Genomic DNA, 27039 nt, shown 5'->3' on the forward strand with positions numbered 1-27039 from the left:
TGTAAGCAATAAAACTCCCCTAAAAATAATAGAAGTGCTGTGTCTTTTCTTTTGTAGGGGCAAAAATAAGGAAAAAGCTGAGACTGTTATATACTCTGCAGGGAGAAGGAAATTTTTGACTAGAGGTCATGTATGGTAGATAGCAGCATAGTAAAAGGAAGCAGACAGGTCATGCTCTATTGGAGGTAGCATAGTTTGGGAGTGGGGATAAATGAATGTGGCTCCAGGAAGAAAAGTGTTTCCAGGGTAATGTAATGATTTGTGACCCTGGTCCTTTTGACTCATTGTAAGTTTCTGGGATACCATTCTTACTCCTCCTTTTTAGGTTTGTCACTTATTTTTTTCTCTTTCCCATTCTTGTTACCCAGTAGTAAGAATGGTATAAAATGGATATATCACAAAATGTTTTCTGGGTTTCTCTGAGTAGAAATGAAATGCTTTCATAAAAGTATTTTTTATATATGATAATTTTATAGTACTTTGAATATAATAGGCAGGCAGAAAGAGTCTCTCTAGCAGAATTGTATTCCTTTCTGTCTTTGGCTGTAGAAGTACTAGAGAGAGACAACACAGGATACCCTTTGGCTCATTCCAGATGATTTCCCTAGAGCTGCAGGCTTTGTAGGCACAGTCTGCATTCCAAATTATTGTAGGTCATAGCTGTATCAAATATTTTAATACAGCATAAAAAGGGTTGATTTTCAAACTCCATTATCAGTGTCTCATGACCTGATCACCAAAGCTACTTTAAGTTTTTGTTATGGCAGTTCTTCTTTCCTAATACCAGTTTTCTGGGTTAATTAGGGCATGAGTTAAACTGCTGTAACAGAGATCCCAAAATATAGCAGTGGCGTAAATAAAACAAATTGATCTTTCTCTCATGTAGTATTTTTGTTGGGTGGAGAAGTGTAGGCTGATGAGTTGTCTTTTGCCCCATATTATTGTTTGTTGACCCAGGTGTCTTCTGTCTTGTCTCTCTGCCATCCCCTGGATCATTCCACCTCATTGGCAGCATTGCAGCTGGGTTGCTGTCATGTCCATTCCAGTCTGTAGGAAAGGGGACTGTAATTTAGTTAAGAGAGTAGGTCACTTCTGGCCGGGCACAGTGGCTCACGCCTGTAATCCTAACACTTTGGAAGGTCTCAGGCAGGTGGATCACAAGGTCAGGAATTTGAGACCAGCCTGGCCAAGATGGTGAAATTCCCGTCTCTATTAAAAGCTACAAAAAAAAAAAAAAAAAAAATATTAGCCGGGCGTGGTGGAAGGCATCTGTAATTCCAGCTGCTCAGGAGGCTGAGGCAGGAGAATCGCTTGAACCTGGGAGGTGGAGGTTGCAGTGAGTCGAGATTGTGCCACTGCACTCCAGCCTGGGCAACAGAACAAGACACTGGCTTCAGGGAAAAAAAAAAAAAAAAAGCAGGTCACTTCCTTTTAGATGATGAAGCTGCACAGTTGCTTCTGGTCATATTCTCTTGGTAAGAACTTGCCATGGTTTGCTGCAAAGAGGATTGGGGAATAAAGTCTCTAGTTGGACAGTATGTGCCCTACTAAAACTTGAAAAGTATAGAGGATGAAGAGTATGGATTTTGTCCTTTGTCTATTTTCTTTCTTTTGAGACAGAGTCTTGCTCTGTTGCCCAGGCTGGAGTGCAGTGGCGTGATCTTGGCTCACTGCAACCTCTGCCTCCCGGGTTCAAGCGATTTTCCGGCCTCAGCCTCCTGAGCATCTGGGATTACAGGCCCCTGCCACCACACTCAGCTAAGTTTTGTATTTTTAGTAGAGATGGTGTTTCACCATATTGGCCGGGCTGGCCTAGAACTCCTTGATATCAGGTGATCTGCCTGCCTTGGCCTCCCAAAGTGCTGCAATTACAGGCGAGACCCACCATGCCTGGCCCCTTTATCTGTTTTCTATACGTTTATGTGCCTTGTTCAACTTTGGAGTTCTTCACCTATTCTTGATCTGAATACCCTTTTTTTGGTGGGGAGGGGGAGGGGAGGAATTCAGATTGTATTCATTTTCTCTCATCTGTGACATTGATTTTGTTCATGAGGTCAGTTGTCCTATAGAAATGTAAATGTTCATTTTATGATTCCTTTTGAATACAAACTTAACATATATATAGATTTGATTCTAGATACCTTGTTAATTTTATCTCTAGGGATAAACAGGACACCTTTTGATAGACTCCATAAGCCCTTAACTTAAGGTCAGCTTTTCTATTTCAATTTTTTAAAAAAGAAAAGAAACATGTTAAGTGTGAAAACCAAAACCATCTGTTTAATGCCTCATATTATCATTAATTTTATGATTTGATAGGTTTTACAACTATTTATAGTTTTTTCTAACTACACAGGAATAGTTATTCAAATTGTTCATTTTTTGAAATGCTTTTCTAAAATTTACTTTGAATCTAGAAGATAGATTTTTTTTTTTTTTTTTTTTTTTTTTTTTACAAAAAGGGAAGTCAGATTGAAGTGCTAATCTGAGTGATAAGAGATAAAGTTTTGTGTGAAATTTAGTGTTGAAGCTGCTAAATATGTCTAGTATATAATTAAAATATGGTGTGGAATGCAGGGGAGAAGCTAGCACTAGAGATGTTGACTTACAAATCATTTAAGTCCAGAGGAGGTAGTTGAAATGTGGATAACAAATTCATTCTTCAAAGAGGAGCTTATAGGCTGGGTGCAGTGGCTCATGCCTATATTCCTGGCACTTTGGGAGGCCAAGGTAGGAGGATGACTTTAGGGCAGGAGTTTGGGACCAGCCTGGGCAACATAGTGAGACCCCCATCTGTACAGAAAATGAAAAAGAGTGTGGTGGCATATACCTGTAGTCCCAGCTGCTTGTGAGGCTGAGGCAGGAGGCTGGCTTAAACCCAACAATCTGAATGATCATACCTCTGCACTCCAGCATGGGTGACAGAATGAGTCCTTTTTTCTAAAACAAAAACAACCAACCAACCCCAGGAGCATATAAATGATGTATAGAGGGCTATACCCATATTTAGAGGTCTAAAGGAAATCAGCTGAAGAGACAGATATTAGACCATTATATCTCCCTGCTTATAAAAGATAGAAGAACATTTCACTAAGGAAGAAGTAGTCTTGGTGTGAAATGAAGTTTTAGGATGTTTGAAGAAAGCTTGTGAGTAGTGCAGGGATTGTTAGTTCCTTTGCCAATGGTAATGTTGACAAGAATAATTGTTATGGTAGGAGGCTGGTTACAGTTAGAAAGGGTTAGTTGAAGGGGAAGGTAATAGAGTTCAGCCACTTTAATGTGCCATCTCATGAATTTGGTGGTAAGAGGGAAGACAGAGAAGAGGAACTTGAAAGGACTTTAAGATTTTTTCGTTTGTGGTTAGTGATGCAGAAAGGTCTAAATAAATTTCAAATTGGAAAAGAAGGAGCCAGCCGAGAGCATGGAATTGCATCACGATCACTGGTAGGGAGGTGTAATGTCCCTTCATTCTAGTAATAGAGCATGACCTTCAGAGTGGACATACAATTTTCATTAAACGAGAAGAATGATGTTAGGGGTAGTGGTGTGTGGAAATCCTCCCAGCTGTTAGATTGCCTCCTGAGAAAGTACGTATAAGGTATTTGGAGTTGGAATCAAGGTGAATGGATAAAGGCAATAGAGTAAAGATTTGTCCTTTTCAAATATTTAGCTTTTAGAAAGGCTAATAATTAGGATACATAGTATTATAAATTAATAATAATTTTATAAAGTGTAAAACAATTTTTAATGAGTCACTTTGAAATACATTTGTTCTGTAGACCAATTCCTATAATCCTAAAATAAAGATTCTTTTTTTGACTGGATGCAGTGGCTCATGCCTTTATTCCCAGCATTTTGAGAGGCCAAGGCGGGCAAATCCCTTGAGCTCAGGAGTTTGAGACCAGCCTGGCCAATGTGGTGAAACCCAGTCTCCACTAAAAATGGAAAAATTATCTGAGCAAGTTGGCAGGTTCCTGTAATCCTAGCTGCTCGGGAGGCTGAGGCAGTAGAACTGCTTGAACCTGGGAGTTGGAGGTTGCAGTGAGTTGAGATCGTGCCATTGCATTCCAGCCTGGGTGATAGAGCGAGACGCCATCAAAAAGAGAAAAAAAATTCTTTGTTGTTGTTGTTGTTGAGGTAATATCTGGATGTGTCACCCAGGCTGGAGTGCAGTGGTATGATCACAGCTCACTGTAGCCTCAACTGCAGGGAACTGATTGATTCTCCCACCTCAGCCTCCTGAATACCTTTGACTACATGTGTGCCACAATGCTTGGGTAGTGTTTTTGTAGAGATGGGGTGTCGCCATGTTGCCCAGGCTGTCTTGAACTACTGGCAATACACCTGCCTCAGCCTCCCAAGATGCTGGGATTACATGTGTGAGCTACCACACCTGGCCAAAAATAAGATTTTTTTTTTTTTTTTTTTTTGAGACAGGGTCTGGGCTTGTCACCTCGGCCTGAGTGCAGTGGCAAGATCCCAGCTCATTGCAGCTTCCGCCTCCCGGGCTCAAGGCATATCCTTCCTTCTCAGCCTCCCTAGTAGCTGAGACTATAGGCGCTCCCACCATGCCTGGCTAATTTTTATATTTTTTGTTAAGACGAGATTTCACCATGTTGCCCAGGCTGGTCTCAAACTCCTGAGCTCAAGGGATTTGCCCGCCTTGGCCTCTCAAAATGCTGGGTTTACAGGCATGAGCCACCATGCCTGGCTAAGATTCTTAACAGTTATTACTAGGATGAAACTTCTCAGAGTCAGCTATAATTTGGACACAAGGAAAAGTATACCATGCTTCACATTATTTTGATAATTTTGCAGCAGAGATTAAAGATGCACAATAGCACTAATTATGTGCATAAACTTATATTAGTCAAGTATTGTCATTTGTTGTTTCTGTTTACATTATGACTTGTGCTTTATGGATGAATTCACCAGTGATTAATATAAATACAAAAATGACTCTTTGTATTCTCTTGTTTACTGTTAAGCAGAAATCAAAGAACAATCTGCAGAAGAGGATGCTGAAGCAGAAGTGGATAACAGCAAACAGCTAATTCCAACTCTTCAGCGATCTGTGTCTGAGGAATCTGCAAACTTCCTGGTCTCTGTTGGTGTAGAAGCCAAAATCAGGTTAGAGAATGAATGCAGCTGGATTGGATATTAGTGAGAGGAAAAAAGCAGTGAATTGACTGTAGAGAAAATTCATGGAATATGAGTTTAGGATGAAAATCTGGGTGGAATTTAATGATTTAGTAGCTAAATTGGAAGCTGATACCTCTGTGTGTAATTGGGATGAGTACTTCCGTGGGCTTAGGCAATTGTAGAACAGGGCAGTACACTAGGGCTTTACTCTACTTGTCTCAGGCCAGAACAGAATATTATCAATGTGCTGTTCCTGGCAGAAGATATAAATGTGAGCATTTAGCATGAGGAATAATTTTTGATACTTACCTATAAACTTAAGTTTATACTTTTGTTCCTTACCTTCTCCCTATTCATTAATAAAAGAAACACAGGACATTATAACCTATCTTTTTTTTTCTTTTTTCTCCCTCCACCCCCCAACTCCCTTTTTTTAAAAGTAGAAACTCTACTGTATTGCTCAGGCTGGTCTCGAACTTGGGCTCAAGTGACTCTCCCACCTTGACCTCCCAAAGTGCTGGGATTACAGGCATGAGCCACTACACTGGGCCTGTAACCTATTATTGTATAATTCAGCTTTGAAATTTTAAGAGTTTTTAGACCTTATTTGAAAGACATGAATAAAATAATGAAATTATCTATCAGTTGAGTACTGTCTTCTCCCTCTCTCCTTTCCTGTCTTCCCTCCCTCCCTTCCTTTTCTTCCTCCTTTCCTTCATTCCTTCCTCCCTTCCTCCTTCCGCTCCATCCCTTTTCTCTCCTTTCCCTCCGTCCCTCCTCCCTTCTTCCTCACTTTGTTTCCCTCCACCTTTCCCTCTTCCCTTTTCTTCCCTTCCTTTATTTATTTTTTGAGGCAGGGTCTTACTCTGTTAAACCAGACTGAAGTGCAGTGGTGTGATCACAGCTCACTGCAGCCTCAACTTCCAAGGCTTAGGTGATCCTCCCATCTCAGCCTCCTAAGTAGCTGGTACTACAGATGTGTGCCACTATACTTGGCTATTTTTTGAGTTTTTTGTAGAAATTGGGTCTCTTTATGTTATCCAGGATGGTCTGAAACTCCTGGGTTCAAGCAGTCCTCCTGCCTCATCCTCCCTAGTTTGTGGAATTACAAGCATGAACCATTGCACCTGGCTTCTCTCATCTTTTTGAAGCATTTTCTTTCTTTTACTTTTGGGACATCACTCCTCATTTTGTGTTTTACAAGCTGCTATGGAGACTCTACATATTATAATTTTGGAATCCTTAAGGATAAGTCTTCAGATACCTTGTCTACCTTTTTGTCTCTGTTCATTACCTGGGAAAGAAAACTCATTCATTCTGATAGCTGTAACCTCTGTTTGTGTCTTTAAGAGTCACACCTTTCACTTCCATTGTTCTCCTGTAACTGAACTCCAGACTTTTATATCCAGCTGTCTGCTTGACATCTCCTAGTATACTTGGAAGTATACTAGGCACTTCACCCTTACCATGTCCAGTACCACACTTGATTCTGCCTCTACCTCTGCCCAGAATTTGCGTCTTCCCAAGATTTCCTCATTTCAATAAGTAATGCCAGCATCCCACTCAGTTGTTTAGTCCAGAAACTTTGGAGTTAATCCTTGATTTCTGTCTTTTCTCATACCTTACAGCTCAACCTGATAACCAAAACTACGTGTTACTTGCCTACCATTTTGGTTGAAGTCACTGTTATCCTTTGGAAGTTGTAGTAGCCTTTTAACTAGTCTTTCTGCTTCTCTTTACCCTTCCCTAGTCCAATTTGTTTATAGTACAGTTGCAAAAATTATTGTAATAATGATAATCAGGTTTCCACTCTCTTTCATGATGATTATATTTAAATTAAATACTTAAATTATAGTCATAATTTTAAGTACTTACCATGTCTACAAGGTGTGATGTGGTCCTGACTGCCTCTCTCATGTTGTTTGTCACTCATTGTGCTCTCACCACACTGGTCTTACTCTCTTACATGTGCTGATGTGGCTTCTGTCTGAGAACTTTGGTGCCTGCTCTGCTGGTCTCCTGACTTCTTCCCGGAGAGGCCACCTTAATGATAATACTAGTCTCCTCTGAAGGGTCACATGTAGCTTAGTCTCAGTAAGCTTAGGTAAAAGAACATACAGTGTGAATTAAGGTAAAGGATACACTGGTGTTTGTTATACTGTAGTCCTCTCCTCCTCCTCCAGTATTTTTTGGGAGGCTTGAACATTTTCAAAATAAAGGAGTAGGATGGAAAAGAAAGCAGCAGCTCCCACCATATTTTACATAGCAACCTGCTTTATTTTTCTTTGGGGCATTTATTATTTTCTAACAGTTTATTTGACTGTCATGTGAACTCTGAATGCAGGCACTTTGCCGGTTTTGTTCACTGCACTGTCTCCTGCACCAAATAGTCCCTGACAGAGATTAGGTGCTGTGTATGTGTATATATATATTTTTTAATGAATAATGAAGTCTAGTTGATTGAGAAGACTTTAAAGTTTTGCTTAAATTTTTGTAGTTTGATCGATACTACCATAAACTTCACTTTTTACTGTGTTTTCTATAGAAATTAGAAATGGTAATGCATATGTGGAATTGAGAGGTACAGAATGCAGAGTATTTGCTAGTTTAGAGCAAGTTTCTGAGAGCCATCTGAGAGTATTCTGGTCTCGACCATCTTGGCCAACATGATGAAACCCCGTCTCTTTAAAAAAAAAAAAATTAGCTGGACATAGTGGTGCGTGCCTGTAATCCCAGCTAATTGGGAGGCTGAGGCAGAAGAATCACTTGAACCGGGGAGTCAGGGGTTGCAGGGAGCCGGATCTCATGATCCACCCACCTCGGCCTCCCAAAGTGCTGGGATTACAGGCATGAGCCACTATGCTGGCCGGTATTTTTTAGAATATTATTTTCCAATAATATAAAGTAATGTCACGTGACTAGAATTATGTGCAAAAATGTAGAACTTTTATGGAGAAAATTAAACTTTTTGGAAAGATATTAAGTAACAAAGACATAATAGAAATATATTCACATTTTAGGGGATTCAGTATTTTAAAGATATTCTTTCCCAATTGATCTACAGGTTCAAGAAAATTCTAATAAACATTTCTACAGTAAATTTCACAAGCTGATTTTATACATTTATATGAATATGCAAAAGACAGGATAAGCCAAAGGGCCCATGAAGAAGAGGGAAGGATTGCTTTATTTGATACTCAGACTTTTCATAACATGGTAATAAATTAAGTCAGTGCTGTATTACCCACAGAAATAGATAGACCAGTGGAACAGAATAGGGAACCAGATACAGATACATGAGTAATGTGGACAGGTTATGTATAACAAAGGGTCATCACAAATTTAAGGATGTCTCTTTCAACAATTGTGCTGGAACAATTAGATATACTTAAAAAAAAAAAAAAAGGTAGACCTGATTTATTCACCTCAACTCCGGTTAATTTATAGACTTGCATGTGAGAAGCAAGTTAATAAAAGAAATTAATGTAGAGGGATTTCTTTATTGCTTTGGGGGTAAGGAAAGACTTTTAGAAAACAAATGGAAAGCACTAATTGTAGAAAAGGGTTGATTGGCCAGGCACAGTGGCTCACGCCTGTAATCCTAACACTTTAGGAGGATGAGGCAGGAGGATTGCTTGAGCACAGGAGTTCGAGACCAGCCTGTCTTGAACATGACAAAACCCCATCTCTACAAAAAATAGAAGAGAAACTGCATCTCAGAACAAAACAAAAAAAATGCCTGTAATCCTGGCACTTTGGGGAGGCCAAGGCAGACAGATCACCTGAGGTCGGGAGTTTGAGACTAGTCTGACCAACATGGAGAAACCCCATCTCTACTAAAAACACAAAATTAGCTGGACGTGGTGGCGCATGTCTGTAATCCCAGCTACTCGGGAGGCTGAGGCAGGAGAATCGTTTGAATCTGGGAGGCGGGGGTTGCGGTGAGCCAAGATCACGCCATTGCACTCCAGCCTGGACAACAAGAGCGAAACTTTGTCTTCAAAAAAAAAAAAAAAAAAAAAAAAAGGGGGGGGGGATATTTATATTTAAAATTTAAAACTTTGCATAAAAAATACCAAAATGAGAGTAAAATGATAAATGACAGAAAAGGGAAAAATATTTCTAAAGCATATAACTGACAAAGAACTTATGTCCATATGTATTTAAAAATGAAACAAAACAATTCAATAGGAAAAGGCCACTTCTGTAGAGGGCAATAAGCATTACTTGATTACTTGAAATAAACATTACTTGATTATGACATATTTTTAAACATGCTATTGGATTTTAGTTAGCTAATATTTTGTTTATATTCATAATTGTGAATTTTTGTAATTTTTACTGTAATGTCCTAGTTTTGGAGACAAAATTACACCAGTCTTATGTGGGTGAGGCATCTTTCAGTTTTCTTACATTTTCTGGAACTACTAGTTTAAGATAGGAATTGATTCCATGAAAGTTTGAAGTAAATGTAAAATTACTTGGGTCTGTGGGGTTTCTTTTAGAAAGTGAAGTCACTATCAGTTCAATTCAAAAAAATTTTTTCTTTGAATATGTATTCTATAAATTTGCTCCTGACTTCCATATTTTTTCTGTTTAGCTGTTTCATCTTGTACCAATTTTCTCATATTACATTTTTCTCAGAACTTAACAAATTTTATCTAAAATGATTAATGATACATTTATTATTTTAAAAATATTATTGGCAAATCCTAGTTGTACATTTATGAGTACAGTATGATGTTTCAATTCATGAATGCAAAGTGGAACGATTGAATCAAGTCAAATAACATATCCATTACCTTGATTACCTCTCATTTGTTATGGTGAGGCATTTGAAATTGACTCTTAGGTTGGTGCAAAAGTGATTGCAGTTTTTGCCATTACTTTTAATGGCAGAACTGCAGTCACTTTTGCACCAAACTAATAGTTATTTTAAAATACAAGTCACCCTGCTATGCAGTATATCTCAAAACCTATTCCTCCTATCTCAACCTTCTTGTCCTTTGACTAACAACTTATTTCTTCTGGCTTTACTTTCTCTGAGTGTCTGTTTACTATTACTCTACCACTGCTTCTATTAGTTCAGCTTTTTTAGGTTCTACATATAAGTGAGATCATGCAATATTTGTCTTTCTGTACCTGGCTTATTTCACTTACGATAATATCCTCTAGATTCATCTGAGTTGTTGTAAAAGACAGGTCCCTCCCTCCCTCCCACTCTCCCATTCCCCTGTCCCCCGTCCCCTCCCCCCTCCTCCCTCTCCCCTCCCACTCTCGCTGTCCCCTCTCCCCTCCCTGCTCTCCTCTCTCGCCCTCCTGCTCTCCTCTCACCCCTTCTCCTGCTGTCCCCTTCTCTCGCTCTTTCCTCTCCCCTCTCCCCTCTCCCTCTCCCCTCTTCCTTCTTCCTTCTTCCTTCTTTCTTCTCCCTTCTCCCCTTCTCCCCTCTCCCCCCCCCCGTCCCTCTCTCCCCCCCCCCCCTCCCCCCTTCCTCCCCCCTTTCCCCCCTTCTCCCCCCCCCCATCTCTCTCTTTTTTTTTTTTTTCCATTTTGGACAGGGTGTCACACTTGTCCAGGCTGCAGTACAGTGCTGTGATCACAACTCCCTGCAGTCTCAACTTCCTGGGCCCAAGCAATCCTCCCACAATAGCCTCCAAGTAACTGGTACTACAGGTGTGTGCTCATCACACCGGGCTAATTTTTTAAATTTTTTGAAGAGATGACTACATAGTCTTATTATGTTGTCCGGGCTGGTTTTGAATATCTGGGCTCAAGCAGCCTTCTAGCCTTGACCTCCTGAAGTAAGGGGATTATAGGCATGAGCCACCACTCCCCACCTTCCTGCTTTTCAAGGCTGAATAGTATTCCATTGTTTATATATACACCATATTTACCTTATCCATTCATCTATTGATGAATACTTAGGTTGATTCCATATCTGGCTGTCGTGAGTAATGCTGCCTGCAGTATGCATGGGCATGCAGATACCCTTTTGACATTGATTTCAGTTCATTTGGATATATACCCAGAAGTGTGATTACTGGATTATATGATAATTCCATTTATAGTTTTTTGAGAAACCTCTTTACTGCTTTGCATAATGGCGAATTGACACCTGCCAGCAATGTACAGAACTTCCAGTTTTTCTGTATCCTTGGCAATACTTATCTTTCACATTTTTGATAATAGCCATTTGAACAGGTGTTAGGTAATGTATGATTATGGTTTCAATTTGCATTTCCCTAATGATTGGTGATGCTGAGCATTTTCCCATGTACCTGTTGGCCATTTGTATGTGTTCTTTTGAGAAATGTCTGTTCAGGTCCTTTTCCCAGTTTTTAATCAGGTTGTTTTCTTGCTATTGAGTCGGGTTCCATAAATGTTTTCTCCCATTCTGTGGGTTGTCTCTTTACTTTGTTAATTGTTTCCTTTGCTGTACAGAGCTTTGTAGTTTAGCTACCCCATTTGTCTATTACTGCTTTTGTTGCCTGTGCTTTCAGGGTCATATCCAAAAAGTTACTGCCTACATGGAACTTTCTCCCTGTGTTTTTTTCTAGTAGTTTTATAGTTTGACATCTTAAACATAAGACTTTAATCTATATTGAATTGATTTTTGTGTGCTATGTGAGACAAGGGTGTGATTTTATTCTTATGTATGTGGATATATAGTCTTTTCATCGCCATTTATTGAAGAGACAGTTCTTTACCCATTGTGATTTTTTGGCATCTTTGTTATAAATCAACTGAGTGTAATTGTGTGAGTTCCTTCCTGTTTCATTGGTCCATGTGTCTTGTTGTTACTGTTTTTTGAGCCAGAGTGTCTGTAGCACAGGCTGGAGTGCAATGGTGTGATCTTGACTCGCTGCAACCTCTGCCCCTGGGCTCAAGACATCCACCCACCCCAGCCCCCTGATTACCTGGGACAACAGGTGCTTGCTACCACCCCTGGCTTATTTTTGTATTTTCAGTAGAGACGGGATTTCATCATGTTACCCAGGCTAGTCGAATTCCTGGGCTCAAACAATCTGTTTTCCTCAGCCTCCCAAGTGCTGGGATTACAAGTGTGAACCACTGCACCTGTCCAGATATCTGTTTTTTTTTGTTGTTGTTGTTGTTCTTGTTTTTTTTTTTTTTTTTTTTTAAGATGGAGTCTTACACTGTTGTCCAGAGTGAAGTGCAGTGATGTGGTCTTGGCTCACTGCAACCTCTACCTCCCAGGTTCAAGCAATTATCCTGCCTCAGCCTCCTCAGTAGCTGGGGGTTACAGGCGTGTGCCCCCACACCCAGCTAATTTTTATATTTTTAGTAGAGATGGGGTTTCATCATGTTGGCCAGGCTGGTCTCAAACGCCTGACCTTGTGATCTACCTGCCTCGGCCTTCCAAGGTGCTTGGATTACAGGCATCAGCCACCATGCCTGACCATCTTTCTCTTGACTATATTGCTCTGCCTAGGACTTCCAGTAATACATTGAAAAGAAGTGGTGAGAATGAGCATTTATTTATTTATATTATTATTACTATGTTTTGAAACGGGGTCTTGCTTTGTCGCCCAGGTTGGAGTGCAGTGGTGCAGTCTCAGCTCACTGCAACCTCTGCTCCTGGGTTCAAGCGATTCTCCTGCCTCATCCTCTCAAGTAGCTGGGATTACATGCACATGCCACCATGCCTGGCTAATTTTTGTATTTTTAGTAGAGACGGGGTTTCACCATGTTAGTCAGGCTGGTCTGGAACTTCTGAACTCATGATCCGCCCAGCTTGACCTCCCAAAGTGCTGGGATTACAGGTGTGAGCCACTGTGCCCAGTCGAGCATTTATTATTTTTTAAAATTTGTTGCATATGTAGTTATTTCTCCTCTTCATTCTGTATTTTGTTTGAATTTTGCCTGTTTTTTTCCAACAGAGATTTTTGCTTTAAAAGAATTAGGTTTTCTGTTGTTATTAGTTGTCTGTTTCTCTGATTTCTGTTGTTTTCCTTGTAGTTTTCTATCAGTATCCTTGTTTACTTTGTCCCCAACTTCTTTGTTTTAAAAAATTATTGCTATTTTTTTTCAAAGCTACTGCAAATCAATAAAAAAAATTATTTTTTAAATAGAGACAAGGTCTTACTGTGTTGCTCAGACTGGCCTGGAACTCCTGGGTGCAAGTGATTCTCCTTCCTCGACCTCCTAAAGTGCTGAGACTACAGCTGTGACCCATAGTGCCTGGCCCCCATCTTCTTTAGTTGAAAGCCTAGCTCATTTCTATTTAATCTTTTTTTTTTTTTTTTTGAGACTGAGTCTTGCTCTGTTGCCCAAGCTGGAGTGCACTGGCATGATCTCAGCTCATTGTAGCCTCCACCTCCCACGTTCAAGCGATTTTCCTGCCTCAGTCTCCTGAGTAGCTAGGATTACAGGTATGTGCCACCACACCTGGCTAGTTTTTATTTTTAGTAGCGATTGGATTTCACCATGTTGGCCAGTTTGATCTTGAACTCCTGACTTTGGGTGATTGGTGGACTCTGCCTCCCAAAGTGCTGGAATTACCAGCGTGAACCACCGCTCCTGGGCTACAAATTTTTATATTCAGTATTTTCATTACAATTTCATACCAGATATTGGGATTTCCATTTTAAGCGAAAGATTCTTAAGCAGTATCTTTTCTAGTTTCCTAATATTTGGAAATTTTTTTTCCTTGAAAAGGAGTCTCGCTCTGTTGCTAAGGCTGGAGTGCAACGGCGAGATCTCAGCTCACTGCAACTGCCGCCTCCTGTTCAAGTGATTCTCCTGCCTCAGCCTCCCAAGTAGCTGGGACTACAGGCGCGCGCCACCACACCTGGCCAATTTTTGTGTTTTTAGTAGAGATGGGTTTCACCATGCTGGCCAGGCTGGTCCCAAACTCCTGACCGTGTGATCCGCCCTCCTTGGCCTCCCAAAGTGTTGGGATTACAGGCGTGAGCCACTGCACCTGGCCGGAAAATTTTAAGTTATCCACTTATTATACATTTTTAGTTTTACTGCATTGTTGTCAGAGAATATGGCCTGTATGATACTGGTCACTTGCAATATATTACGTACTCTTTTATGGCCTACTATGTAATCTACTCTTGGAATATTTTAATATACTTGAAAAGAATGTAAATCATTGGTTGTAGATAGAACTGAATATAGTATCTCAAACTAATTTATTACACTCAGATAAATAACAATAAAGATGTTCAGTATCTACTTACTTTTTTTTTTTTTGTTGAGATGGAGTCTCACTCTGTTTCCCAGGCTATAGTCCAGTGGTACGATCTCAGCTCATTGCAACCTCCGCCTTCCAGGTTAAAGCGATTCTTCTGGCTCAGCCTCCCGAGTAGCTGGGACTACAGGCATGCGTCATCATGTCTGGCCAATTTTTGTATTTTTAGTAGAGATAGGGTTTCACTGTATTGGCTAGGCTGGTCTCGAACCCCTGACCTAGTGATCTGCCCACCTTGGCCTCCCAAATTGCTGGGATTACAGGCGTGAGCCACTGTGCCTAGCCAATATCTACTTAATTTTTATCCATTTGATATAGTATTTTCTGAGAAAGTAATTAAAATCTTCCACTGTTGTTGATTTATTTTTTTTTAGCCTTCCAGTTTTGTTAATACAGGTTGAGTATACCTTACACAAAATACTTGGGACAGGCCGGGTGCAGCGGCTGATGCCTGTAATTCCAGCACTTTACGAGGCCAAGGCAGGTGAATCATCTGACGCCATGAGTTTGAGACCAGCCTGGCCAACATGGTGAAACCCTGTCTCTACTAAAAATACAAAAATTAGCCAGGTGTTGTGGCATGTGCATCTAGTCCCAGATACTTGGGAGACTGAGGCAGGACAATCGCTTCAATCAGGGAGGTGGAGGTTACAGTGAGCTGAGACTGCGCCATTGCACTTCAACCTGGATGACAGAGCTAGACTCCATCTCAAAAACAAAAACAAAATGCTTGGGAGCAGATGTGTTTTGGATTTTGAAATGTTTGCATATACATAAGATATTTTGGGGATGAGTGACATGTATACACATGAAATTCATTTATGTTTCATATATACCTTATACACATAGCCTGCAAATAATTTTATAGAATATTTAAGTAATTTTATGCTTGAAACAAAGTTTATATTAAGTACGTAGGTGTGAAATTTTCTACTTGTGGTATCATGTTGGTGCTTAAAAAGTTTTGAATTGGCCAGGTGCGGTGGCTCATGCCTGTAATCCCAGCAATTTGGGAGGCTGAGGTGGACAGGTCACAAGGTCAGAAGTTGGAGACCAGTCCTGGCCGACATAGTAAAACCTTGTCTCTACTAAAAATGCAAAAAATTTGCCAGGTGTGATAGTGTGCACCTGTAATCCCAGTTACTTGGGAGGCTGAGGCAGGGAAATCTCATGAACCTGGGAGGCGGAGGTTGCAGTGAGCCAAGATCGCACCATTGCACTCCAGCCTGAGTAATAGTGTGAGACTCATGTCAAAAAAAAAAAAAAAAAAAAGTTTTTTATTTTGGAGCATTTCATATTTTGGATTTTCAGATTGTGAGATGGTTAACCATCTCTTTCAGATTAGAGATTCATTTGGAGGCCTGTTGGTCTGAGTATATGGTTATAATGGATATCTGTTATACTACTATTGATCGTTTTATTAGTGTATAACATCTTTTTCATCTCTAATGCTGTTTTCTTTTTGAGCTAACTTTCATTTTGTCTGATAAAATTATCACCACTCAGACTTTGTTTTGGTGTATGTTTGCCTGGTATCTTTTTACCTCCTTTCCCATCAACATTTTGTCCTTGTTTTATGTGTCCTTTGTCTTTATACTTGCAATATTTTTTGCACTTAATTTTTTTTTTTTTTTTTTTTGAGAGGGAGTCTATCTCTGTTGCCAGGCTGGAGTGCAGTGGTGTGATCTCTGCTCACTGCAACCTCTGCCTCCCAGGTTAAAGCAGTTCTCCTGCCTCAGCCTCCCGAGTAGCTGGGACTATAGGTACACACCACCATGCCCGGCTAATTTTTATATTGTTAGTAGGGACGGTTTCACCATGTTGGCCAGGATGGTCTTGATCTCCTGATCAAGACCGTGACCAGAAGATCATGGTGATCCATGATCCGCCCACCTTGGCCTCCCAAAGTGCTAGGATTACAGGTGTGAGCCATTGTGCCCTGTCTGCACCTAATTTTAATCTAATCTCAAAAGTGGTCTTGTGATTTTTGCCTTCTAATTGTTGATTTTTATTTATATTATTGTAATTGGCTACTAATATTTTGCCATTTTAAAAAATGTTTTTCAGCTGCTGTATACATGGTATTTGTTTGTTAATTTATTATTATTGAGATGGAGTCTCACTTGGTTGCCCAGGCTGGAGTTCAGTGGCACGATCTTGGCTCACTGCAACCTCTGCCTCCTGGGTTTAAGTGATTCTCCTGCCTCAGTCTCCCAAGTAGCTTGGATTACAGGTGCCTGCCACCGTGCCTGGCTGATTTTAGTATTTTTAGTAGAGACGGCGTTTTACCATGTTGGCCAGGCCGGTCTCGAATTCCTGACCTGGTGATCTGCCCGCCTCGGCATCCCAAAGTGCCGGGATTACAGGTGTGAGCCACCGTACCCAGTCTCTTTTCCTTTTTAAAATACAGACAGGATCTCACTATATTGACCAGGCTGGTCTCAAAATCCTGGGGTCAAGCAGTCCTTCTGCCTTGACCTCCCAAAGCACTGGGGTTACAGTGTGAACCACTGCTGCTGGCTGAGTTGCTGTATGTATGTTTTTCTTCTTTGGTTGTGCATGAACACCTAATGAGGTACATGGAGAGGAGCCTGTGTGTGGGTTAGAATTCCTCTTGTATCTGTGGTCACAGGTGTTAACATCTTCTCACTGTGTCTCACACTTGGCTTCTAGCAATTTGTTAAAATGTTTTTACTCAGAGAGATCCAAGATGGCTGATGACTAGCAGCTTGGAATTGTAGCTCCCAGTGAAAGCACAGAGAATGAGAGGACACCACACTTTCAGATGAATTTTTGTTGCTCACGCACCAGGAGATTCCCAGCAGAGGAGCCCCATGGGTCGCCAGCGTGACTCTTGTGGCCAGCAAGGTGGTTTTGCCGCTGCCTTGGTGCGGCGGTTCTTGGTGCAGAGTCAGAAAAGCACCATCAATCATAATGCCATTGTTTTGGCCGGTGCAGTGGGTTGCTCAGATTTTACCACTGGGAATCAACAAGCTGGACGTCCACTCAGAAACCCAATTATAAAGACGGTAATTATAAAGACCACAGATGGATAAATCTATAAAGAAGCGAAGAAAACAGCCTAAAAAGGCTGAGAATACCCAAAATCAGAATGCCTCTCCCTTTACAGGGGATCACAGTTCCTTATCAGCAACGGAACAAGGCTTGATGGAGAACGAGTGTGTTCCATTAACAGAAGCAGGCTTCAAAAGGTGGATGATAAGAAACTTCTGTGAATTAAAAGAACTTGTTCTAACCCAATGCAAAGAAACTAAGAACTTTGAAAAAAGGTTTGACGAAATGTCAACAAGAATACACAATTTAGAGAGGAATATAAGTGAATTAATGGAGCTGAAAAACACAACATGAGAACTTCACGAAGTATGCACAAGTTTTAACAGCCGAATCGATCAAGCAGAAGAAAAGATATCAGAAGTCGAAGACCAACTTAATGAAATAAAACGAGAAGACAAGATTAGAGAAAAAAGGATAAAAAGGAACGAGCAAAGTCTCCAAGAAATATGGGACTACATGAAAAGACCTAATCTGCGCTTGATAGGTGTACCTGAATGGGACGAAGAGAATCAATCCAAGCTGGAAAATACGCTTCAGGATATTATTCAGGAAAACTTTCCCAACCTAGCAAGGCAGGACAATATTGAACTCCAGGTAATACAGAGAACACCACAAAGGTACTCCTCAAGAAGACCAACCTCAAGGCACATAATCGCCAGATTCACCAGGGTTGAAATGAAAGAGAAAATACTGAGGGCAGCCAGAGAGAAAGATCAGGTTACCCATAAAGGGAAGTGTATCAGACTCACAGCAGATCTCTCAGCAGAAACCCTACAAGACAGAAGAGAGTGGGGGCCAATATTCAACATCCTTAAAGAAAAGAACTTTCAACCCAGAATTTTACATCCAGCCAAACTAAGCTTCATAAGCGAAGGAAAAATAAAATCTTTTGTGAACAAGCAAGCACTCAGAGATTTCATCACCACCAGGCCTGCTTTACAAGAGCTTCTGAAAGAACCACTACACATAGAAAGGAACAGCCAGTATCAGCCTTTCTAAAAAACAGCAAAAAGTAAAGAGCATCAACATAGTCAAGAATTTACATCAACTAATAGGCAAAACAGCCATCTAACATTAAATGGCAGTATTAAACTCAAATATATTATTATTAATTCTTAATTTAAATCTACTAAATCCCCCAATCCAAAGACACAGACAGGCAAAAAAAGCCAAAACCCATCGATATGCTACATCCAGGCCCATCTCACATGCAAGGACACACAAAGACTCAAAGGGATGGAGAAAGATTTACCAACCAAATGGAGAGCAAAAATAAATAAATAAAAAGCAGGAGTTGCTTTAAAGCAACAAAGATCAAAAGAAGCAAAGAAGGATATTACATAATGATAAAAGGATCAATGCAACAAGAAAAGCTAAAGATCCTAAATATATACGCACCCAGTACAGGAATTCCCATATATATAAGACTTATAAAGAGACTTAGGCTCCCACACAATAATAGTGGGAGACTTCAACATCAATATTAGACAGATCAGTGAGACAGAAAATTAACAACGATATCCAGGATTTGAACTCAGATCCAGAACAAGTAAACTTAATTAACATTTATAGAACTCTCCACTTTAAATACACAAAATACACACTTATCAGTACCACATCACATCTATTTACAGGTTTAAATGAAATATTGGTTGGCTGCTTGTTTGTTATTTTCTTCCCTCATTTTTTTCTTTTTCCAATGTCTCTATTATTAAGCACAATTATAGACATACCCATTTTTAGACTGCATTCTAGCCCGGGCAATAAAGCAACTCCCCCGTTCTCTCTCCCTCTCCCTCTTCCTCTTTCTCTTTCTTCTTCTCCTTCATTCTTTTTTTTTTTCTTTCTTTCTTCTAAAAAAAAAATATGTTTTACTCAATTCTGATTATCCTGCTTGTATGATATTCAGTGTCCTCTTCCTCAGAGGTACTATTGTCTCATTTTTTTGTGGAAGTGTCTTTCATTTCATTGTGAGTTGGTTGTCCTGTGATTTCTGCCCTCTGTTGGGTTTCAGAAAAGTAAATTTGCAGATTCTCTGATTGGGTTATATTGTGTGATTGGGCACAGTGCTGTTTGTAGTTTTCTACAGCCAAACCAAAAGCTAGAATCTTATTTAAAAAAGTCAACAATAAATTACTCTGAGGCGTTTGACCTTTCTTATTTCATACAACCTTTCCTATTTCGTACAACCTTTCCTGATTTTTTTAATAATTGAAGTACTTCTCTAGAAGTATTTTCATTGTGGATCTCTTGGGTTGCAAAATTTTCGAGGTCTTCTAATCCGGAGAATAATTTTACTATCTATACCTTCACATTTCAGCAATAGTTATGAATATAAAATTGAAGGCTAAGGTATTTTTATGCAATATCTTTAAAATATTGCTCCATTTTTTAATCAGTGCCGTTATAATCAATGTTGTTGATAAGGTTAATGTCAATATGATTGTTGCCTGTCATGGGTGGTGTTTCTAGGGCAAGAAACAAACCAGAAATGGGATATGTTGAAATAAATGTAAGCTTAATAGCTCAGAGAAAATTGTAAATAAGAGTATATTAAGATACTGGCAAAGCATATGGTGGTGGTCTCTTTTTGGCAAGAAGAAATTTTCAATTTGACTTGATTTTTCTGAAATTAGACTACATTTAATTTGTGTATATGTCTGTATCTCAGTACTAGCTGACAACACAATTTATCATGAACTTGAAATAGGTAATTTATTAGAAAAGCAAAAGCTAATTTTCATGAAAAGTAATTAGTTGAGAGTCCATGTGAGCTAAACATAAGTTTTAAAAAGTCACCTGAAAAGACTATAAATTAGTTCTATCACTTGGTAAAGAAAGACATGTAAGATCACGGGATAAATACTATAGAGGTAACTTTAATGCCTGAGAAGAAAGATTTGGATATAGCAGCAATAAGTATCTTGTGAAGGGTGAATATAACTAAGAGGAAGTGGTCCTTTTAATTTCATTCCTTCTAAGCTCTCTTGAAAGTGTATAATCCAGTGTATTGTTTTAAAATTTTTTAATGTTATCTTTTTTTTTTTAATTAATGGACTTAGAGCAGTTTTAGCTTACACAAAAATTAAGCTCATTCTCCTACCTCCACCCGTAACAGTTTCCTTTATGATTAGTGTTGTCTGCTGTGTTAAAACCAATATGGATTATTTATTTATTTATTTATTTAGAGACGAAGTTTTGCTCTTGTTGCCTAGGCTGGACTGCAGTGGGGCGATCTCAGCTCACCGCAACCTCCACCTCCTGGGTTCAAGCGATTCTCCTGCCTCAGCCTCCCTGGTAGCTGGGATTACAGGAGCCTACAACGATGCCGGGCTAATTTTGTATTATTAGTAGAGATGGGGGTTTCTTCCATGTTGGTCATGCTGGTCTTGAACTCCTGACCTCAGGCGATCCGCCTGCCTTGGCCTCCCAAAGTGCTGGGATTACACACATGAGACATCGTGCCCGACAATTTTTAGCTACAGTTCATAGTTTACATTAGGGCTCAGTACCTGCCATTACAGTATCACATAAAATGGTTTCACTGCCCTAAAAATACCCTTTGCCACTAATCATCCCGTTCCTCCCTCCTGTTCAGCTCTTTTGCTTTACCCCAAATCTACTACCACTTAACCCAGCCACTATTTAAATTTATATTTTTATATTTCCCCCGTGTGTATGCATGTGTGTGGTATATATATCATGCATAATGGACGTTTCATCAAGTGGTTAAATAAAACTGTCACCATATGTTTTACAGAGCTGTCATGCAGTTGGGTGGCTACTAAACTTTACCTCCTTTGCCATTTTTAGCTTGCATTTTTTTCCCCCCGAGACAGAGTCTTGCTCTGTCACCTAGGCTGGAGTACAGTGGTTTGATATTAGCTTACTGCAACCTCTGCCTCCTGGGTGCAAGCAAGGTGCCTCAGCTACCCGAGTAGCTGGGATTACTGGTGTGTGCCACCACACACAGCTAAGTTTTGTATTTTTAGTAGAGACGGGGTTTTCACCATGTTGGACAGGCTGGTCTTGAACTTTTGGCCTTAAGAGATCCCCCTGCCTCAGCCTCCCGAAGTGCTAGGATTACAGGCATGAGCCACTACACCTGGCCCCCATCCTTAACTTTCTTACTTGGATTTTTTTTCTAGTCAAATATTAAAGGAAGTAACTTTTCTACGTACTAACTAGAATTTTTTGGATTTGTTATGTGTACTACTTTAAAAAGTGCTATGGAAAAGTAAAATTCCAAATGTATAGTAATCATTAAACTTAATTGTTCTTATGGGTAATCACTGAATAGACTGTAGAAAATAGATTGAAAAGCTTAACTTGCACTTTAGACATGGTTAAAAAGCACAAGTATCTATAGTTGTCACTTAAAGTAGTTGAATAAAGCTACTTGTCTTCTTCTCTGACTTACATTTCATTTTTACTAGTGAACAGCTCTGCGCTTTTTGTTACTGTGGGGAAAAAAGTTCCTTAGGACAAGGAGACTTAAAACAATTCAGAGTAACGCCTGGATTTATCTTGCCATGGAGAAACCAACCTTCTAACAAGAAAGACATTGATGACAACAGCAATGGAACCTATGAGAAAATGCAAAACTCAGCACCACGAAAACAAAGAGGACAGAGAAAGTAAGCAGTTTTGAATTTAAATTGTTGGAATAGATTAAGACTGTGTGACATTTATTTTCATTATAATGTTTATAAATTTTCAAATGGGATTGTTCTTGTTGAACAGTTTCTCATGTTTTCCACATTTATGGGATACTCTATGACTCATAATTAACTCAATCTAACAAACTGTCCTTTTCACAAAATTTTCTTATTTTTTAAAAAAAGCTTATCTTAATTGTATATTAAAATCAGTGTGATCACAAAACCAAGCTTTTGGAAGAAAACGTTAAAGAACATAACCTAAGCTGAGAGGGTGGGAGTTCTTCGAATTTATAGATGGAAAGAAGATATTAATAAAACAGATCAATGAAGTCCTTCTTTTGTTTCTCTAAAGAAGCTTTTAATTGTAAGACTGTAACGTAATGCAATAGCAAATTCAGAATTGATTTTCACCACTCTTGTCTTTTGTGTCATCCATTCATTGATCCAGTCAATCATTTAATTAATCAAATTTATATATATGTGTGTGTGTGTGTGTGTGTGTGCGCGCGCGCAGGCTTCAGAAAATGTTGGACTGTCCTCCTCATTTTTCCCTCCTCCCCTCTTGTTCCCTCTCTCCCTCCCTGCATTCCTCCCTCCTTCCCAGAAGATGCTTTTTTCTTTCTTAAGGAATTTTTTGTAACTATATATGTATGTCTGTATTCACAGATGCATTGTACTTACCTAAAACTCTTGTCTAATATATTTCAAAATATTTTGTGCAGTTGTGTTTAAAGACCATATTAATATGGAGACTTGGCTGTGCTGGTTAAGGGAGTAGAAGTTTCTGTAATTGATGAGAAAGTATAAAAATTATTTTGCCTTGCAAAACTAACAGACTCTGCCGCTTGAGGGTAATGATGTAATCACCCAAGTGCTTATCTGGCTTATATCCAAATTTAAGTACTAAAGCATTTTCGTGTTGTACTTATTTGATTGGCTCCTTGTTTTGAACTGCTGCCAATGCCTTGAAGACCTGAAGTAGAAAATGAAACAATAACAAGAGGGAGAGTGTTTTAAAAGAATTTAAGGTGGAACAGTTTAAGGAAACTTAGAAGTACTGTATTAGGAGAGTTGTGTTGTTTGGGAGGCCATAGCTAGATCATATGTAAGAGCCTTATCTTTAGTTATCAACTGAGTACACACACCTTAATAAAATAATCAAAAGGCCAGCAAACTTAAAATGTCCATTAGTATTAGCAAATTTAATGGACTGAATCAGGCTGTATCTTATATCCTCATGTTCTGCCTTAAATAATGGCAATTATATAAAATCCCATCCTGAGAAATAGAATTGGGCTTCATTTTCTTGTTTTAAGAGTGAAATTGCCTGGCCTTTTGGCTCACACCTGTAATCCCAGCACTTTGGGAGGCCAGGGTGGGTAGATCACAAGGTTAGGAGTTTGAGACCAGCCTGACCAATATGATGAAACCCCATCTGTACTCAAAGTACAAAAATCAGCCAGGCGTGATGGCACGTGCCTGTAGTCCCAGCTATTTGGGAGCTGAGGCAGGAAAAATGCTTGAACCTGGGAGGCGAAGGTTGCAGTGAGCTGAGATAGTGCCTCTGCACTCCATCCTGAGTGACAGTGAGACTACGTCTCAAAGAAAAAAGTGAAATTAATTTTTAGTGAAAATTCTTATGAGCTCGGATAATTATATAAAAATAGCCTTTGTTAAATGAAAGGGTTTGTATATATTTGGTGCTTACCAACTTAATAAGTATTGATGATGTGCTAGTTAATGACGTACACTTAAAAATTTGGCATCATTGGCCAGGTGCGGTGGCTCATGGCTGTAATCCCAGCACTTTGGGAGGCCAAGGTCGGGAGATCACAAGGTCAGGAGATCAAGACCATCCTGGCTAACACGGTGAAACCCTGTCTCTGCTAAAAATACAAATATTAGCCGGACATGGTGGCATGCGCCTATAGTCCCAGCTACTTGGAAGAGTGAGGCAGGAGAATCTCTTGAACCTGGGAGGCAGAGGTTGCAGTGAGCCGAGATGGCATCACTGCACTCCAGCCTGGGTGACAGAGCAAGACTCTGTCTCAAAAAAATAATAATAATAGTAATAAATAAATGAAATAAATTTGGCATCATTTAAGGGTAGGCAATTAATTTAGCTTGGTAATGATTCCAAATATTTACAAAATATATGTTACTAATGAAGTTTAAATAGCTAGTTAATTTTAAAAACAGGTTTACAGAGGAGGTTTTGAAAATGGCTTTCCTCTCATTTTCACTATATAAAAAAATCAAGAGTGTTTTTACTTTCTTTCTTTCTTGTAACTTAGAATTTTGTGGGGTATGCATTTCAGCTGATTCCTCTTGATGTCTCTTTCTAAGCTGGGCTATTGTCATCCTTAGTGTTGACATTGATATCTTACTGATACGGTATATACATACAAACCAGTCTCAAAACTTCAAGGCTGAATTTGATTAAGCTGCTGGCTTGGACCTGATTAGTAATAGATTAGTCAGTCATTCTGTTGGTTTTTTACACCCCTTTCCCTCATCAAATACTAGTGCAAAACAATATGTTAAAACAATACTTAGGCCGGGCGCGGTGGCTCAAGCCTGTAATCCCAGCACTTTGGGAGGCCGAGGCGGGTGGATCACGAGGTCAAAAGATCAAGACCATCCTGGTCAACATGGTGAAACCCCGTCTCTACTACAAAAAAAAAATTAGCTGGGCATGGTGGCACGTGCCTGTAATCCCAGCTACTCAGGAGGCTGAGGCAGCAGAATTGCCTGAACCCAGGAGGCGGAGGTTGCGGTGAGCCGAGATTGCGCCATTGCACTCCAGCCTGGGTAAAAAGAGCGAAACTCTGTCTCAAAAAAAAAAAAAAAAAAAAAAAAATCAACAATACTTAGTAGTTATAGACGAACTGTTGGTCTTTTTTTTTTTCCCCTCCCAATAAAATAATGATTTGTAATGGAGAACATATTTGTAGGAATAGAGATTATATGTATAGGAAAGAATTTGTTCTCATTTTACTGTGGGCATTTATTAAAATGAGAATTTAAAGTTAGCATAGCATACTAAACCTTTTTTAAAAAGTGTATGCATTTCTAATGCTGAACATAAAAACATTACTGGTTATTTTTATATGATTTGATATTTAAATGTACTTATTGAAATATGTTAATACTTTTTTTCTTTAAATGATTCCAGGTATAAAAATGTTTAGTACCCTGGTCATTGTCCTGATTTTCTCTTAATAGGAATCATGATAAATATCCAGCATACAGAAGTGCAGTGAGTTATGATCTATATTCAATAGTGACTTACTCCAGAATTATGATCAGGTTAAATACTGTGGTTTCAGGAGAAGATTAAAGTTTTAGTGGTAGTCATCTGATTTCCCATATTTAATATTAAATACAGTAGCCATTTTTGTTTACTTAATGGTCTTAAATATTACCTACAGTGTTAGACCTTGAAAGGCTGAAATCTCCCATATGTTGTTTACTTTATTCACTGTACTTTTTTAGACTATAGTTTTTGCTGTTACACTATCTTCCATATTCTGCATGACTTTGGTAGTGATTTTGCTTTTGTTTTTTAATTCCAAATTGTGATGTACAGTCTTGAGAGTACTTGCAACGTCATGCCACAGACCAGCTGTTGAGATTTGTTGACGGGAACATAAGAAAGCTACAGCTGATACATTCCATTCTTCCTGCCTCTGTTTTCACACTTTGTAGTGGGTTTTTATTTTCCCTGGGCAATGTCCTTTCTTTACAAAGCTAACTGCCACCTTTGTTGTGGCAGTCCTCAGTCAAGATACAGCAAACTAAACATTTTTTATTTGATCAAGTTTTGTTTTCTAAAGCATTTAAGTAAAGCCTGGGTGACAAAGTGAGACCCTGTCTCAGAAACAAAACCCCCCAAAAAAGAACTAAACACAGATTGCTGGGCCCCACTGCAAGATTTTTTGATTCAGTAGGTCTCACTTGTGATCTGAGATTCATTTTAAGTGTTAAATGCAATTCCTGACTAGAATATGAAAGTTGGTTTTAAAAACATTATGTTATGGAATGGAAAAAGAAATTTACGATTTAATTTTAATACTTTGCTGTGGGTTTGGAGACTCTTTTTCTTAGTTGTTACTTATATGGGAACCCAGTTTAATATTACACCATGGATAATACTAACAGATGGATTCTAAAAGTTGTTTTATGACAGTTAATGCCTGATAAGTTAAAATGGATTTGGCAGTACGTTGCATTTAAACAGTTAAAAATGAAACAATTTTCTGCTTCTTTTCACTTTCACAGCTATTTTATTTTATTTTCAGAGAACGATCTCCTCAGCAGAATACAGTATCTTGTGTAAGTGTAAGCACCCAGACAGCGTCAGATGATCAGGCTGGTAAACTGTGGGATGAACTCAGTCTGGTTGGGCTTCCAGATGCCATTGATGTCCAAGCCTTATTTGATTCTACAGGTATGGGCCTGTTTCCAATAATAACTGCCTGTTAATTCCGGAAGCATTTTAATTTTAATGTATCGCTAATGCCCTCAATAATAAATATCTTTTGTCTAGAAATAACTAAAGTCATACTATAAAAAATCGTTATTAAATATGCCTGATTAGGTAAAAGAAATTGTCCAATAAGGTTTATGTAATTTATTTGAAATCTACATAGTACTATCACCAGACTAGATGCTTTTAAAAATACTTGCATTTATTCTTGTGTAGATAGCAGTGCTGTGGAGCTCTGACAATTGAGAAAAGAGAGAAAATTTTAAAGGTGAATATCTTAAAGTTAGAACTTGGGGAATGTGGCATTCTGGGTCTCTCTTATTTGGGCATGAAAGAGAATAGATCTCAGCTGTGTAGATTATTTTATTATAATAGTATTGTAACTTAGCACTTATGGTGCTATTGGGATTTTAAGTACATCTTATTCTATAGTCGAACTGCAGATTGATAGT

At 39.1% G+C, this 27039-nt stretch overlaps 1 protein-coding gene across 19 annotated transcripts in view; it reads left to right on the forward strand.

The window, feature by feature from the left end:
* KMT2C (lysine methyltransferase 2C) overlaps positions 1-27039 on the forward strand; it is a 273989-nt gene that overhangs the window by 64282 nt on the left and 182668 nt on the right. For 16 of the 19 annotated variants that reach the window (XM_032244945.1, XM_032244946.1, XM_032244935.1 and 13 more), the window contains exons 3-5: positions 4989-5130; positions 21874-22074; positions 26400-26548. In XM_032244945.1, coding sequence (XP_032100836.1) covers positions 4989-5130; positions 21874-22074; positions 26400-26548 — 492 coding nt within the window. The remainder of the gene's footprint in view (positions 1-4988; positions 5131-21873; positions 22075-26399; positions 26549-27039) is intronic. The other 3 variants (XM_032244947.1, XM_032244936.1, XM_032244952.1) reach the window with 1 other exon arrangement.

This window comes from Sapajus apella, unplaced genomic scaffold (genome assembly GCF_009761245.1).
Source record: "Sapajus apella isolate SASKATOON/1434 unplaced genomic scaffold, GSC_monkey_1.0 scaffold56, whole genome shotgun sequence".
In the NCBI taxonomy this organism is placed as follows: Eukaryota; Metazoa; Chordata; class Mammalia; order Primates; family Cebidae; genus Sapajus; species Sapajus apella.